This window comes from Phyllostomus hastatus, unplaced genomic scaffold (assembly GCF_019186645.2).
Source record: "Phyllostomus hastatus isolate PE091 unplaced genomic scaffold, TTU_PhHast_1.1 phas_scaffold_78, whole genome shotgun sequence".
Classification (NCBI taxonomy): Eukaryota; Metazoa; Chordata; class Mammalia; order Chiroptera; family Phyllostomidae; genus Phyllostomus; species Phyllostomus hastatus.
Genome location: NW_025334041.1, coordinates 46369374 through 46384774, shown reverse-complemented (window position 1 = coordinate 46384774; position 15401 = coordinate 46369374). Strand labels below are relative to the sequence as shown.

The 15401-nt window shown below is 39.2% G+C and overlaps 2 protein-coding genes across 3 annotated transcripts in view; both read right to left on the bottom strand.

Annotated features, from left to right (window-relative positions):
- The window catches only part of LHFPL3 (LHFPL tetraspan subfamily member 3), a 621367-nt gene that overhangs the window by 469236 nt on the left and 136730 nt on the right, over nt 1-15401 (bottom strand). The gene's annotated exons all lie outside the window — the stretch shown is intronic.
- On the bottom strand, nt 3278-4191 carry LOC123811938 (F-actin-capping protein subunit beta-like). The gene has a single exon (XM_045828479.1). It carries the CDS (start codon nt 4162-4164, stop codon nt 3346-3348), a length of 819 nt encoding a protein of 272 aa, XP_045684435.1. The 5' UTR covers nt 4165-4191; the 3' UTR covers nt 3278-3345.

Genomic DNA, 15401 nt, shown 5'->3' with positions numbered 1-15401 from the left:
AAGGAATGAAAATGTAGGTATAATTCAGGTTCTGGATCTTCCAAATCCTCAGGCTCTGGAGGTGAGAGTAGTTGTATAGTCATTACCCTATAGTGAAAAGAAATGTCCCAGGATCCCAAACTCAAGTAGACCAGATGAAAAGCAGTGTGACTGCCATCTTGGCCTTTTTATACCAAAGATCTTACCCCTTTCATGGAAAAGTAAACCAATGAAAAGAGCATTTGTCCCTAAAGAATTCAAAATTCAAAAAGGAATGTTGGTAAGTACATGGTTCTGTAACTCAGCATTTTCCTTTCTCCTCTAGAAAATCATCCAAAAGCATACTCAGTTGTTAGCAAAACTAAAAGAAGAAACTAAAATATCTGTAGAGGTTGCCAAAAGTAATCCAGTTCACTCAGGAGCTGCATGGGGGAACTGGAGAGGAGCCAAGCAGAGATTTCTATGGCAAGAACTCCACTGTGGGAGATTTCAGAAAAGAATGACAAAAATACACTTTCTGAAGTTAAGAAGCCTATTTCAAGGGGACTTTGCCTGCAACAAGGGTAGTGGAAAGGGAAGTGAGCTAACTAGGTTTAGTTCAGAGAAGCAAAGGAGAATGGACTACATGACAAATTCTGGAGACAAGCCATATTTGCAGGAAGCACCTTGCCTTGGTGGTAGTCAGGAGGAAGAAAGCCTCAGGTTTGTGAATCCCAGATAGCATGCAGTATTACCCTTGTGCCTCCCTACCTTCAATTAAAAGTAAAAAAGTGATAGAAAACCCAGTGTCTAGTTTCCATAGATGAAGCAGAGGAAACTAAAAAAGGGATCTTTTCCATGCCTAAAACGTGCAGGAAAATTCCATTCCATCCAAAAACTTTAAAAGGAACATAAGTACAATGCTATTTAAACAATGCTATTGTTGTTCCAAGGAAAAACAATAAAAGGAATATTTATAAACTCTTTTTATGTGGTAGGCATAATATTAATATCAAAAAATAGAGAGTGCACAGAAAAATTTCCCAAACCACAGGTCAATGTTACTTATGGACATTAATGTAACAATCTTTTTAATAAAGTTTTTATTTATTTATTTTTTAGAGAGAGGGGAAGGGAGGGAGAGAAACATCAATGTGTGGTTGCCTCTCACGCACCCCCTACTGGAAACCTGGCTGGTCTGCACACCAGGCATGTGCCCTGAGTGGGAATCCACCTGGCAACCCTTTGGTTTGCAGGCCAGCATTCAATTCACTGAGCCACACCAGCCAGGGCTCAATGTAAAAATCTTAAATAAAATACTAGTAAATGAAACCCAACAGTACCTTAAGGCTTAAGTAATAATAACCAAATGGATGGTTCAATATTTAGAATTATATTAATATAATTCACTATACCAGTAGTTCCAAGAAAATAAAAACATAAGATCATCACAATTTTAATTCTTTAAAAAATGAACACTCTATAAAATGAGAATTAAGTGGTACTATCTTTGCTTAATAAAATATCGTTCTCTTAGTGCAAAAGTCAACATTGTGCCTAGCAACTGAGAGGATAGGAATAAGATATGGAAGACAGAGTTTTCACTGTATATATTTAAATACAACATAATGTTAAATCACATGGATGAATTACCTATGAAAAACTGTTTAAATAATATGTTAAAAAAGAAAAGACCTTTTCATCAGGTCTTCATTCACCTGCTTGCCACTCCATTTTCATCTTTGGGAAATTGTTTCTATTCTGTTTGAGTTACCTTAAGCCTTTTGCATCACCCACCTAGGGGGAGAAGAGAGACTTCAAGAGGGTAAGTTCAAAAGGAATTGACAACCCAACAACATCAACAGGAGTACACTCCTTGTGCACCCCAGAGTGTTTATGTTTAACCGTCTCTCTTCCCCTCCCCATCATGCCCTCCAGTACCTTGACAAAGAGATGTCCATGAGAGATGGCGTGAAGGAGGAAAGGAGATCAAAGGTGTCTATATGTGAGGATGGAGTGAGTGAGGTAAGGAGCAGGCCTTGAGACCCAGTATGAGTTGGGGAGTGTCACTCGTACCTGTCTCTTCTGTCTTGCTTTCTTTCATCTTTCATGGCCAGTGACACCAATCAAAGTCAGATGGAGGAAGAAGTGGGATGCTGTCACAGTGCAGCAAGACAAGATTTGTTTTTTTTAAAAGGACATAAGGACCTAAATAATATCAAATCATTGAAGGAGAAGAAGGGAAAGAAATAAAAATTCTAATCTCCAGGTCTAATAAGATTTGAAAATCTCAAGGATACTATTTAAAAGCATTTGATTAAAGTTGATATATAAGCCAACTCTTTTCATTTACTCAATGTCTTACATGAAATTACTACATGTCTAAAATACAAGTTTAAGAATTATTATTAAGTTACTTGGAAAAACTGTATTACAAAATGTCAAGATTATCTTACCTACATATTTATTTTTTAAACACTTTATTGATTATGCTATTACAGTTGTGTCATTCCTCCACCCTTTACTTCCCTCTGCCCTGCACACTCCCTCCCATCCACATTTCCCCCATTTAGTTCATGTCCATGGGTCATATATATATAAGTATATAAGTTCTTTGGCTTCTACATTTCCTATACTATTCTTAACCTCCCTCTATTTATTTTCTTTCTTTTTTTAAATTGTGTCCCAGTTTCTTTTTATTTATTTTTTTGTTTTACTTTTCCCTTTTTTTAAGTATGGAAGCTCAAGTATAAGATGTAGATTTTTTTAAGCTTTACAAAAAAACAAAATAAAACAAAAAACTCCTTTTGCATTCCATAAAAATCGACAGAAAAGCACCTGACCAGAAAAGCAGAACAGCCAGCGGCCCGCCCCTGTGCCCCCACACGGTGGCCTCCACGGGGGCAGGTCCGGGCTGTGCAGGACAGTGCCCAGGGCCACCTCTTCTTTCTCCCAGAGCCGTCCCCGCCCCCACACCCAAGCAACTCCCAAACACACTTGGAATTAGATTTCCAGTTTTTCTTCTATCTTTCACACACCACAGTTACTTCATAAAAATTTTTTGTTTTCCATTTTTTTACACCAATGTAACAAAAAGGTGGGAGGAAGGGGAGGCAGGCAGACAGTGTATCTGATGCCTGTAAACGGGGGGCGGGGCGAACAAAATGCACAGGTCTCTAGGAAACATCGAGTCTGACAGCAGGCCTTGGAAACAAGGAGGGTGTTAGCAGCTTTATTCTCAGGGTGTGACGGCGCTGTGCAGGTCAGGATGCAGGTTGTGGTGTGACCTGTCGGGGTGGGGAGGGACAGGGCAGGGAGCAGAAAGTGAGTTTTCTAAGAAAGGAACCTATCGAGTGCATGGCAGGTCCCGCAGCGTGAAGCAGAGGTTTAACATTGCTGCTTTCTCTTCAACGCCTCCACCAGGTCGTTCTTAAAAGCTTCTTGTTTGGATTTGTCTGCAAACGTCTGCACAGACCTCAGCCCATTGAGGATGTCCTTTGTTTTCCCAAAGTATATCTCATTGAGTGTACTTCTGATTTTGTTTTCCATGTCCTCTACCAGGCGCCCAATGTTGGCTATGTGCGGCGAGCTGTCGCTCACAGTTTCGTCCTTCTCCATCTGTCTGGTCAGGCTGCCTCCGAGGTTCCTGGTGCCAGAGCTGGATTTGTTGGTTTGCAGCCACAGCATCACCGTGGAGGTCAGCTTGTAATGGGCAGTGCGACCACTGGACTTCTCCTGCACTTCCACCATGTGGATGGAGTCCCAGGAGCCTTTGATCTTCTTTGATCCGTCTCCAGCCTTCTTTATGAGGATCACTCTGGCGAAGCTGTGATCCAGATCCCAGAGGTAGACAGACCAGATGCCGCCTTCAAAATACAGGTCTTGGCACTGGTCAAAGGCATTGTTGGCTTCCACCTCCAGCTTTCTCAGCCGAGTAGAAGGCATGGCCCCGTCTTCCAAGGGAGGGTCATACTTGTTACTCCATGGTGACCTATAGGAGTCCCTGTCTCTGTTGTAATCGCACAAAAGGTAATCCTTTCCCACCACCTTGTCTCTGGCAATTTTCAGTGGCTGGTCAACAGAAGACAGGAGATCTTCACATAGACTGGGGACCAGGTCGATCAGGTCGCTGAGGTTTTTCTCTATCTGCTGTGGAGGCAGGTGCCTCATTAAGTCCAAGGCACAGTCCAGCTGCTGATCACTCATGGTGGTGGTGTGGGCGGCGGTCCCAGTCCCTGCCCCTGCATCTGTGGCTCCCTCCGGTTTATTTTCCACCTACCATTTATGCTACTTATTCTCTGTACCTTTTTCCCCCTCTACTCCTCCCCCACTGATAACCCTCCATGTGACCTCCATTTTTGTGGTTCTCTCCTGTTCTAGTTGTTTGTTTAGTTTTTTATTTTTGTTTTAGGTGTGGTTGTTAATAACTGTGAGTTTTTTTTTGTCATTTTACTGTTCATAGTTTTTATCTTAGATAAGTCCCTTTAACATTTCATATAAGAAGGGCTGGGTGATGATGAACTCCTTTAACTTGACCTTATCTGAGAAGCACTTTATCTGCCCTTCTATTCTAAATGATAGTTTTCCTGGACAGAGTAATCTTAGATATAGGTCCTTGCCTTTCATGACTTGCAATACCTCTTTCCAGCCCCTTCTTGCCTGCAAGGTTTCTTTGAAGAAATCAGCTGACAGTCTTATGGGCACTACTTTGTAGGTAACTGTCTCCTTTTCTCTTGCTGCTTTTAAGATTCTCTCCTTATCTTTAATCTTGGCTAATGCAATTATGATGTTTCTTGGAGTATTCCTCCTTGGGTCCAACTTCTTTGGCACTCTCTGAGCTTCCTGGACTTCCTGGAAGTCTATTTCCTTTGTCAGATTGGGGAAGTTCTCCTTCATTATTTGCTCAAATAAATTTTCAATTTCTTCCTCTTCTCCTTCCTCTTCCTCTGCCTTCCTCTTCCTCTGCCTTCTCCTTCCTCTTCTCCTTCTGGCACCCCTATGATTCAGATGTTGGAACCTTTAAAGATGTCCTGGAGGTTCCTAAGCCTCTCCTCATTTTTCTTTTGAATTTTCTTTTCTTCATTCTGTTCTGTCTGAATGTTTCTTTCTTCCTTCTGGTCCACACTGTTGATTTGAGTCCTGGTTTCCTTCCCATCACTGTTGGTTCCCTGTATACTTTCCTTTATTTCATTTAGCATAGCTTTCATTTTTTCATCTAATTTTCGGCCGTATTCAACCAATTCTGTGAGCATTCTGATTACCAGTGTTTCAAACTGTGCATCTGATAGGTTGGCTATCTCTTCATTGCTTAGTTGTATTTTTTCTGGATCTTTGACCTGTTCTTTCATTTGGGCCATTTTTTTTTTTTTTTGGTTTTGGTGTGCCTGTTATGTAGTAAGGGGTGGAGCCTTAGGCGTTCGCTGGGTGGGACAACCCACATCACTGTGTTCTGATGCTGTATGTGGGGGAGGTGTCCGAGAAGGAACAATGGCACTTGCTCCAATCTCTGCTGGTTTCCAATCACTTCCGCCGCTACCCACAAGCAACTAGGGCACTTCTGGTGCTGATTCCTGTGTGGGTGGCTTTGTGTATGTGCTAGGACCCTGTGGGTCTCTCCAGCAAACACTCCAATGAGGCTGGGAGTCTCCCCCCTGCTGCCCTAACCACCACAGGTGTTTTCAGTCAGAAGTTTGAGGCTTATTTCCCCATACTGGAACCCTGGGCTGTCTAGTCTGGCTCACCCCCCAGTTCTGCCTGCTGGTTTATCTGCACAAGAATGTGGGATTGCCCAGTCCACAATCTGCCACCTTACTGGGTCCACCAGCCACTGCCTTGCCTGACAGCCGTTGCCTTGCCCACCCCAGTCCTCTAGCCACCCCCTTACTGCGAGTCCCCTCCACTGGGCTCCCCTCCACTGGGCTGCCTCCTACTGGTCTGGATGAATATTTATTCTTTAAGTCCTTGGTTGTCGGACTACATAGAATTCGATTTTCTGTCAGTTCTGGTTGTTTTTTGTTTTTAAATTTGTTGTTGTCCTTCTTTTGGTCGTGTGAAGAGGCACAGTGTGTCTACCTACCTACATATTTATTTTTAAATCTCATTTATGTGATATACTATTTGTCATTGAGACAAACATTAAAAATAACTGTTCAAAAGTCTGTATGTCATTAGAAAACCTTGCTCTTTGGTTAAGAAAGAAAATCACAACTAATATAACATTTTTTTACTTGTGATTAATTATATTATTTATTTATTCATTTTTAAATACTTTTAAATATTATTGTTGTTCAAGTACAGTTTTCTGCCTTTTTCCCCCCTCTTCTCCCCTCTACCCCAGCCATCCCCATCTCCCTCCCCTGATTCCACCCACCCTTGGTTTTGTCCATGTGTCCTTTATACTTGTTCCTTAAAACACTTCACAACCAATATAACATTTATAAGATGGTGAATTTGAGTGGCAGTCATAATGATTTATACCTTACTTGTTTAATTGCAGGACTCAAAAACAATTTATCAAAAATTAATTAAGCATTACCACTTGCTGAAGATTGTTTTCCATCCTACTTTAGGACAAAACAGGCATCTAAGGGAACATAATCAATCTTGCAAAACAAGTCTGGACTAAGCGTGAGAATCAATGAGTGGGTCCTGCCCTGTGATCGGTTGGTAAAATGGTCCCCAAGCTTGTTTTTATTGCACTGAGTACATTTTCACAGAATTTAATGACTTCTATCTACTTGGAGTCAATACCTAAATTCTGTGATCACTTCGAACTCTGACAAACCAAAGTTGAGAGTATATCCACGTGTTTCCACATGTGTCCACCTCATCAGGGCACAAAGTATATACAACATAGTTCCTGTAATCCTGTGTACATTTACATATGGGTAGTTAGTAAACACTGTCCAAAAAACTAAAACCCAGATGGAGACTTGGTTTTATAACAAGATATGCTGAGCATTTCTTCCAAGATCTTCTCCATTCCTCTGACTGGACCACAGCCAGCTTGTGAGTCAAGAAGGAGAACATCTGGAGTAAGAAAAGGTGGCATATGGCACACTGGGCAACTTGCCAGATGCCTTTTGGATTCTAAATCTGTTCAATGTTCAGAAGATGTAAGCAATTGCTGTTTTAGGGTTCAAGGAGGTGGCAGGGAGAAGGAGAAACAAGAAAAGCAAACCTCAGAAAGGCAGTATCTTCTTTTAGCCCTGTTTGTGACAAATGACTCACTCTTCCTGCTACACTCATTGGAGCAGGGAGAGAGAGTCATGGGGGTGTAAATACACAAGGGTCTAAAAGGACAGACTCGAAGAAGAGCTTTTCTAACTACCCCTCTGATAGGACATCTACTCAGGGTGAGAAGAGCGGCTTGAAAGAGGTTCCATCTGACCAAATACATGATTGACTGCAACCTCTAGAACTCCTTAACCAGGAAGATCTGGCTCCATGAAAGGGTTTCCAGTCCACTAGTGGGGCTTAGATCGGGTCCTAGAAGCAGAGCCCCAGCCAAGTCATTTTGCAAGTGATTTACCAAGGGAGTGTTGTCAAGAAGCAAACTTGTAAGGGGATTAAGGAAGGGGAAGATGACAGGAGAAGAAGATAAACAAGGATTTGATTCAACTGAAATCTAACCTCAGTATGATCTCCTAGGGAACTCTACAGTGTGAGTAGCCAGCACAACAGAATTCTTTCACCTTGAGAAAAAGGAGCTGCGCTTTTTTACTCCTTTATTAATCAGTCCTCAGTTGCAGACCAACCCTGAGGGGAGGAAGCCTGAACTACAAAGGCAGGGCAATTACCCTCCAATAAAAAAAAAGGTATGAATGTGAGCCTATAGCAGCCAACACTCAAGAGGTGGGAGGAATAGGTGGGTGCACTGTTACAGATATGAGCAGAGCACCAATAGCTGCTACCACACAGTGACATATCCTAGATTGAAAGGTCAACTGCTCAGTCCTTGAACCTATCACCTTTTAAAAGAGTTATTTTCAGAAGCAATGGCTCTTATTAACACTAAAAAATTCTTGGGTGGGTGGCCATATATATTGTATATAGAAGACATTTAAAAATTTCAACTGCTCTTTATGCACAGCAGTACTCTGTTAGAGTACAGGATGTGGCAGTGTTTACAGTTGTGAGTAAGCAAAACACAGTGTTTATTCCTGTATTATTATTTGTTAATTACTGTATGATTTTCCATACAAATAACTGTAAATCTACTTTCGTACTACCCCATATTTTCATGAACATACTAGATTCCTCACCAGCTCCCCATGCCCCCACCCTCTTTTCTGATTCCCAAATTCCAACCACATTTCCTCTTTCTTCTCCTTCTATACCCATAAGACTTCCCATGCTCTATTCTCACTGCTCCTTAATGATGGCATCTATGCTTTACAGAAGGAAACACACATAACCAGAGCTCAGAACTCTTTACTCAAAAAGCAAGAACTCTGTACAGGGAGCCTCTTTTCTGTACCAGCTATCTCCAAAAATTAGCTGAGTTTGGTCTCTAGCTTCTGAATTACCATTTTTACTACAGGCAGAATGAGCTTTTTGTGTAAGCAGCTTATAACTATAATTTAAGGAGCACTGAAAATAAAATACCCTTTTGACTGTCTAGTCTGAAATCTGAACCATCAATATTTATTCATACATTCTTTCAGTAAATATCCAGTCTTGCTACATGTCAGGCACAGCACAGAGCATGCAATGAATCAGGCAGAGTCCCTATGTTCCAGGGATTTAGTTTATTAGAGGGAGACCACACAATAGGGAGAGCACTCCAGGCAGAGAGAACAGCATAAGCAAAGTTACAGAGGTAAGAAGTGTCCAGAACTGTTGGAGACATACAAGTAATTTTGTGTGGCTAGAGCCTAGCAAGAGGAAAAATGAGAGATGAGGTCAGAATGAGAAGTGGAGAGCCTGATTATGGAGGGCCTTGTACACCACATAAACACTTTATCCTGAGATTAATGAGAAGACACTGAAGGCTGGAAAAGTGGGATGTGACTTGGGTTTGGTAATTCAGAAAGATAATTCTTTCTAAAGAAATATGATCAAGATATTCGAGGAAGTGAGCGTGGAGACAGAGAACTTGATCAGGACTACTGTGGTCATCTGTATGAGCAATGATAGGACCATGAACTAAGGAGGAGTAGTTGAACAGACAGTAAAACACAGATGGCTTTTTTTGTTATTAAGGAGTGTCCTTATTCAAGGGTCTTATTCATAGATGTGTAGAATGTCAGTGTTAGAATAGCCCAGCATTTAACAGATGAGAATCATGTTGCCCAGCAAGGCTAAGTGACATGATTGACTAATAGCAGAAATGAGACTAGAATTCTGTCTTCTCATTTCATCCCAGCAATTCCCAACAAGTGGTTCCTTAAAAGGCCAGAACTAGTGCTTTATTTCATAAACAAATGCATATCACACTTCTCTAAATACATCAGAATTCCTACCACTACATCCTCAACTACTCTAGTTTAAATGCCAGCTGTGAATATCTACTGATATAAATTCCTGATTTTGTCCATGGGTTATTCAAGATTTCATTGATGTTAGCTTACTTGCATACCAAATTCCTGTTTTATGCATGACCCTGTTCTGGTCATACCTTCCTCTTTGAGTAGAACAATAGTAGGAAATATTCCATAGTTTATTTTTTTTCAGGCACTTAAGTTTCTAATGAAGTGGTTCAAAACAGCTTACAACAGAGAGCTATGCAAGTAGGCAACTCTCAACTTGGCAACTGGGCATAAATAATTGATATTCAACCTCACAGTTACATAGCCTTGAAACATTCTGAGAATAAGCTACTCCAACTGTCCAAGTAAAGTTGTGCATTCTCATTTCTATTCCAAATACTGTTTCAATATTATGGAAGGGAATTTTCTCTGTAATTTTTCATCTGCGGTTGGCTAGAGTGTCTGTGACTGGCTAGTCAAAATTAAGTGTTAGTATGAATATCTATGCCTTTTTAAAATGGTGGGGGGTTGTCATTTGTTGAGCATTGGCTATGTGTCAGGTACTGAAGTAAAGGACTTGCATATGTAATCTCATTTGATCTCCACAACAGTTCTGTAAGTAGAATCATTATTTCCATTTTAAGTTAACAGTTCCATTTACAGTTAAGAAGAGAGGCTCAGAGAGGTTGAATGATTCACCATAGGTCCCACAGTACCAGGTTTCATATTAGGATCTATCTTTCTCCAAGGCCCTAATTACCTACTATGCAACATTTCTTCTCTGTACTTATATCCTGACAAAATGCTTCAAAATGTTTACTATAAAAGTGTGATGTGTAAATATCACTTAACCTTCATATGAAAGTTTCCATTTTCTGTTCTGCATATGAAGATAATGAAATCTGTTTTGCCAACCTTACAGACTAGTCATGAGGAACAAATGAGATAACCAACAAGAAAGTTCTAGAAAATAAACTGCTACACAAACAGGAAGTATTACTCTATGTGTGGTATGTAGTATGCCCAACTGTGGACATTGGGAAGAGAAAACAGATGCTGAGGCAGTGAGAGCTTGAGTCTTGCAGATGTGGCAGACTTGGGAAATCTGAAAATTGAATGTATTTCCCCCTGGGAGCTGTTTAATGTTAGCAGAAGTGGAAGACGTGCCCTATTTGTCCCCTCAACATCTTGTGTTAGTTCAGGGGTGGTATATAAGTAACATACCTAGGAGCCTGTAAGGGATCCCTCCTGATGGCCTTTAGAGAATTAAATACCTGCCGAAAATAATAACTTTTTATTTTAAAAACTGTCGGTACTTACATGTTAGCGCTGTGAAGGACACACCTGGACAAGATTCAGGTAAACTAACCCATTGTTTTTTCTCCTTTCAGATAAGAGTCCTCAGAGCTTTTGAAGATTTCTCTCAGCAGGAAGTCTTTCCTGCCTTTCGGTCAAGAGCTAACAGCTGAGGCCAGTCTCAGCCAATCCCAGCCTCAGCCAATCCCAGCACACTGCAGAATCCAGCCAACGCAGGTTTTCTTGGGAGTGGTTCTCCTCAACAGTGGAGGGAAACCTCCCACTAACTATAGTATTAGTGTGTGGTTTCACCAGTCACTTTGCACAGCTCTCAAAAACAAAACAAAACAAAACAAAACAAAACAAAAAACAAAAACAAACAGTAACCTATCTTAACCAGGTTACTGTCTCCTAATATGGTTCTAGAGCAATATTGTCCTGTTATTACCCTACCTTCAGTCAATGCTGTCTCCATAGGACATTCTTGCTATAACCAGGGAGGGTTTTATTTGAACATTGTAATTAAGATTAATTGTTGAGAGCTAACTGTGCAGCAGCATACCGAGGAGTGCCTGCAACTTGGTAAGACTCCTTAATAGTAGCCTTTAAATATTTATCTGAGTTTTCCTAAGAGATTGAAGATGCAGGGAAGGAATGCATGGAGCACACTTGGAAGTAGCACTCTGAGGACACCAAATTCCTTCTTCTTGGAATCTTTATACCAGGGGCATGGGCAATACAAGAACAAGTACTATAAAAGGGTAAACCACTGGCTAGTGGTGGATCAAGATGAGCTGAAGTACCTTGGTGGTTTCTCCACCCTCTACCTATTGCCATTTCCCCTCTGGAGGACTCCATGCCTCACTAAGACCCTCTGTGTCCAGGTAGAGGAGTAGAGAGAAAAGAAAGGACTAAAGAAGCAAACCCCCAAACTGTCCTGAGTCCCCAAGAGCCATGATCTTTGTACTCATTCAGAAACTATCACTTCCAGGAATCCCTGGTGACTGAAGCCTCCCAAACTAGCATACCACACCTCTTCCTACTCCAGGTAATTCTGTGAAAATTGAAATAATTTCTCAACTAATCAGGAGTTTCATTAAGGTAACAGAGCCTCATAAAAAGGTTCCTATAAAACTATCAATCTAAAAAATGTCATCTTTGATTTGTGAATATTTTATAACTTTTAACTTTAAAAATAGTATATTTTCATTATTGAAAAGTAAATAAAACAGAAAGGTAATACATGCATACAAAAAAAGTAATCACATTTAACATTTTAATGCTTATTTTCCAATCTTTCCTTCATTCAAAAAATAGAGACAGCTTTGAAGATTTTAGTAATTATTTGCCACCAAATGAGGTTCAACACAGACCAGTCCCTAGTCCTTTCCATAAGTTCTTCATATGTCTGGAAAGCTTTCCCTTTCCCTCAGCTGGCTAATTCCTGGTCCTCCTTCAAATCTCAGTTAAGTGTTGCTTCCTCACTGAAGCCCTCTTGGACATATTAGGTTCTTTTTTTTTTAATGCTCATGTTACAGCAGCATTTCCTTCTTTCCTTTTTTTTAAATAATTACTTTATTGTTGTTCAACTACAGTTGCCTGCATTTTCTCCCCACCACTCCCACCCACCCCATCCCTTGCTTCCACCCTCCCCCTTGGTTTTGTCCATGTGTCCTTTATAATAGTTCCTAAAAACCCTTCTCTTCACTGTCCCCTCCCTTCGCCCCTCTGGCTATTGTTAGATTGTTCTCAATTTCAATGTCTCTGGTTATATTTTGTTTGCTTTTTTCTTTTGTTGATTATGTTCCAGTTAAAGGTGAGATCATATTTGTTTAAAATATATCACTGTGTTTATAATCATGCACTCATTTGTGTGGCTATTTGATTAATGTTAATCTTTTCTTCATAGCAAGACCTATGACAGCAGAGACCACACTGGATTTATTTACCACTTTATGCCAATTGCCTAGCACAGTGCTTGGGATATAGCTAACATTTGATAAATATATATTGAATGACTGAATAAATGAATAAAACTACCCATATATCACAATGAAATGCTCAACACAAATCAATAATAATTTATCAAACATTTCTTTTCCTACCTTAAAGTAGTTAATGTCACTCTAGATGTGTTCTCCTAAATTGTTTCCAACTTATCTAATATGAAGATTTTAGCGAAAATCATTCCTTTAAAACATGTCCTTTTTCTTTTTTTCATTTAGCAATAAAAGAGAGGAAGCTTTCTGTAGATGTCATTTATATACTCCCATTTCCTTCAACATTTGGGTCCTATAATAATTAAGGTGTGACAAAAGTCAGGAATAAAATCAACATCATCTGAAATCTAGTTTTCCAGTCATTTTACCAGGACACTTCTGCTACATTATTTCTGTTTTGCACCTTCTGTGTGGTATTTCCAAGTCGGAAAATCTCTCATAGTATTTTGTGTTTGTTTTATTTTTTTATGATAAACATTGACAATGAGGCTCCTTTGAGCTTGCGCATTTTAGATGGAAGTAGGCATCTGCCAATGAAAAATGCTTGGGAGAACATCTCATAAGTGTTTTCAATAATAAGCAAATGTCACCACTCCAATTTCTCTAAGCTTAATAAGTACAACCTCTAGACACACTACACTCAGGCAAGATGAAAAAATTACTTCTGAAATAGGCTAGAGTCAGTGAAAATATCTGCTAAAATTTTTTCTCAAAATTAAGAGACTGAAAACTAATAGTAAAAACCAATGTTTGATGAATTTCCTGTTATTCCAGTCAAGAAAGAATAGAAAACAAATCATTCACTATTAGTAGTCATAACATCTAACAAAGTTTCCAAAATTGTTTTGAGAAAAAACTAGTGTGGAAATTCAGCTCTAAACAAAGTTCAGTGGGATTTTTTAAAGGCAGGACTTCTCAGAGGCTTGTGAACTCTCATACCACCAAAATGGAATTATAAGCATGGGTGTTTCATAAATATACTTGACCACAGAACCCTTTCTGTAAGATATAAATTTTTATTAAACATTTTTAATTGTGGTAAAAGTATATAACATGAAATTTATTATTTTAAATATTTACAATTCAGTAGTTTTTAATATATTCATATCATTATGCATCAGATCTCTAGAATGTTCATGTTTTGCACAACTGAAACTATACCCACTGAACAACTTCCCATTTGCCTCTCTTCCTGGTAACCACCATTTCTACATTTTGTAAGACATGATTTTTAATATATCAAAGAACTAGAGTTTTCATGTAATATGCCAAAGAATTCTGGTTTTGTTCAAAGATCGAAACCACCATTATAGAGGTAGGGGATGATTAACAAAAGATATTTAGTAATTTCCTTTGATGATAATGGGTCACATGTTTTTGAATCTCCTTTTGCACCATTATTTCCGTAAGTCTCTATTAATTATTATTTTACTCTCATGACAGAGAATAAAAACTAAGAAATAATGTTTAGATATTATTAGAAGCAATGGTTTATTATCTGTACTGAGAATACTAAGAACTTAATGAGAGTGAGTTTATAACTAATAAGCAGTGTTTTATATATAAGGAAAAATTCCCAGAAGAGTACTATTAAAATGATCACATTATATCTCTGGCCTAAAGCATGAAGTTCACACATTTTTGCAAGAATTCTATGCCCTCTGTGAGTTTGTTCTGTTTGTATTTCTAGTCTTTTTTCTCAGTACCCAGTGCTTCAGACATCACACTATTCCCTAGCACACCATATGCTATTTACAGACCCATACTTTTATCTGTTTTATGATTTTATCTTGTCATGTACTTCTTCTATGTTCTCCACTAAGAAGAACACATCTCCTTTCTCAGCAACAGAAAATAAACTGTCTCCATGATCCCTTATGTCTTTTCAGCATATTTCTCATTCTGCTATTAATACATCCCCCATTCTGGAATCACAGGTTCTTTGAGGTTCAGAGATAATTTCTTGATCTTGTTATTCTCCTTAGCCCTAAAATAGTTCCTTTTCATAATAAACACTTAAGTATTTGTCTAATTGAGTTGAACTGAATCCCAAAATAGATCTTCAAGGGTCTTTAGAAGCAGATCAAACATTTTTTTTTCAGGGATGACTTACATCTGCACCTTCCAGAATGATTTTCTTGTACCATGGTGAATAGGAGTAGAAGCAAGTGGTCTTAGGATTTATTCTACATGACTACTTTGCTGAGGAGATCATGTGTGCCTTTTGGCTTAGAATGTTTTCCTGCTCCTTGGAAAGGTCTGAGGGCAGAGTGGTGAGCTTGTGGGCAAATAATGCACAGTGAGTACATGCACACATGTGTGCATGTATGTGAAGGTAGGAGAAGAAGGGTATGTGTGTCATGCAGTTATAAATTCTTTTCCCAAAATAAATGTATTAAGTTTCATTTTTCTTGTTTCCCTTAGTGAAGGATGAATACCAAGGAACATTTTCAGAGCAGTGCCTTCAGATGCTATTTGTCAAATTCAGTTTTTAACAAATTTATTGTGAGATTTACTTAGTGCTTACTGTGTACAGGCACTATTCTAAATGGGTATCTCATCTAACCCCCATAACAACCCTATGAGATAGAGACTGTTTTACCCTAATTTTACAACCAAGGAAAATGAGGCACAGGGTGGTTATGTAATTTACTTATGGTCACACAATAGAGAAAAG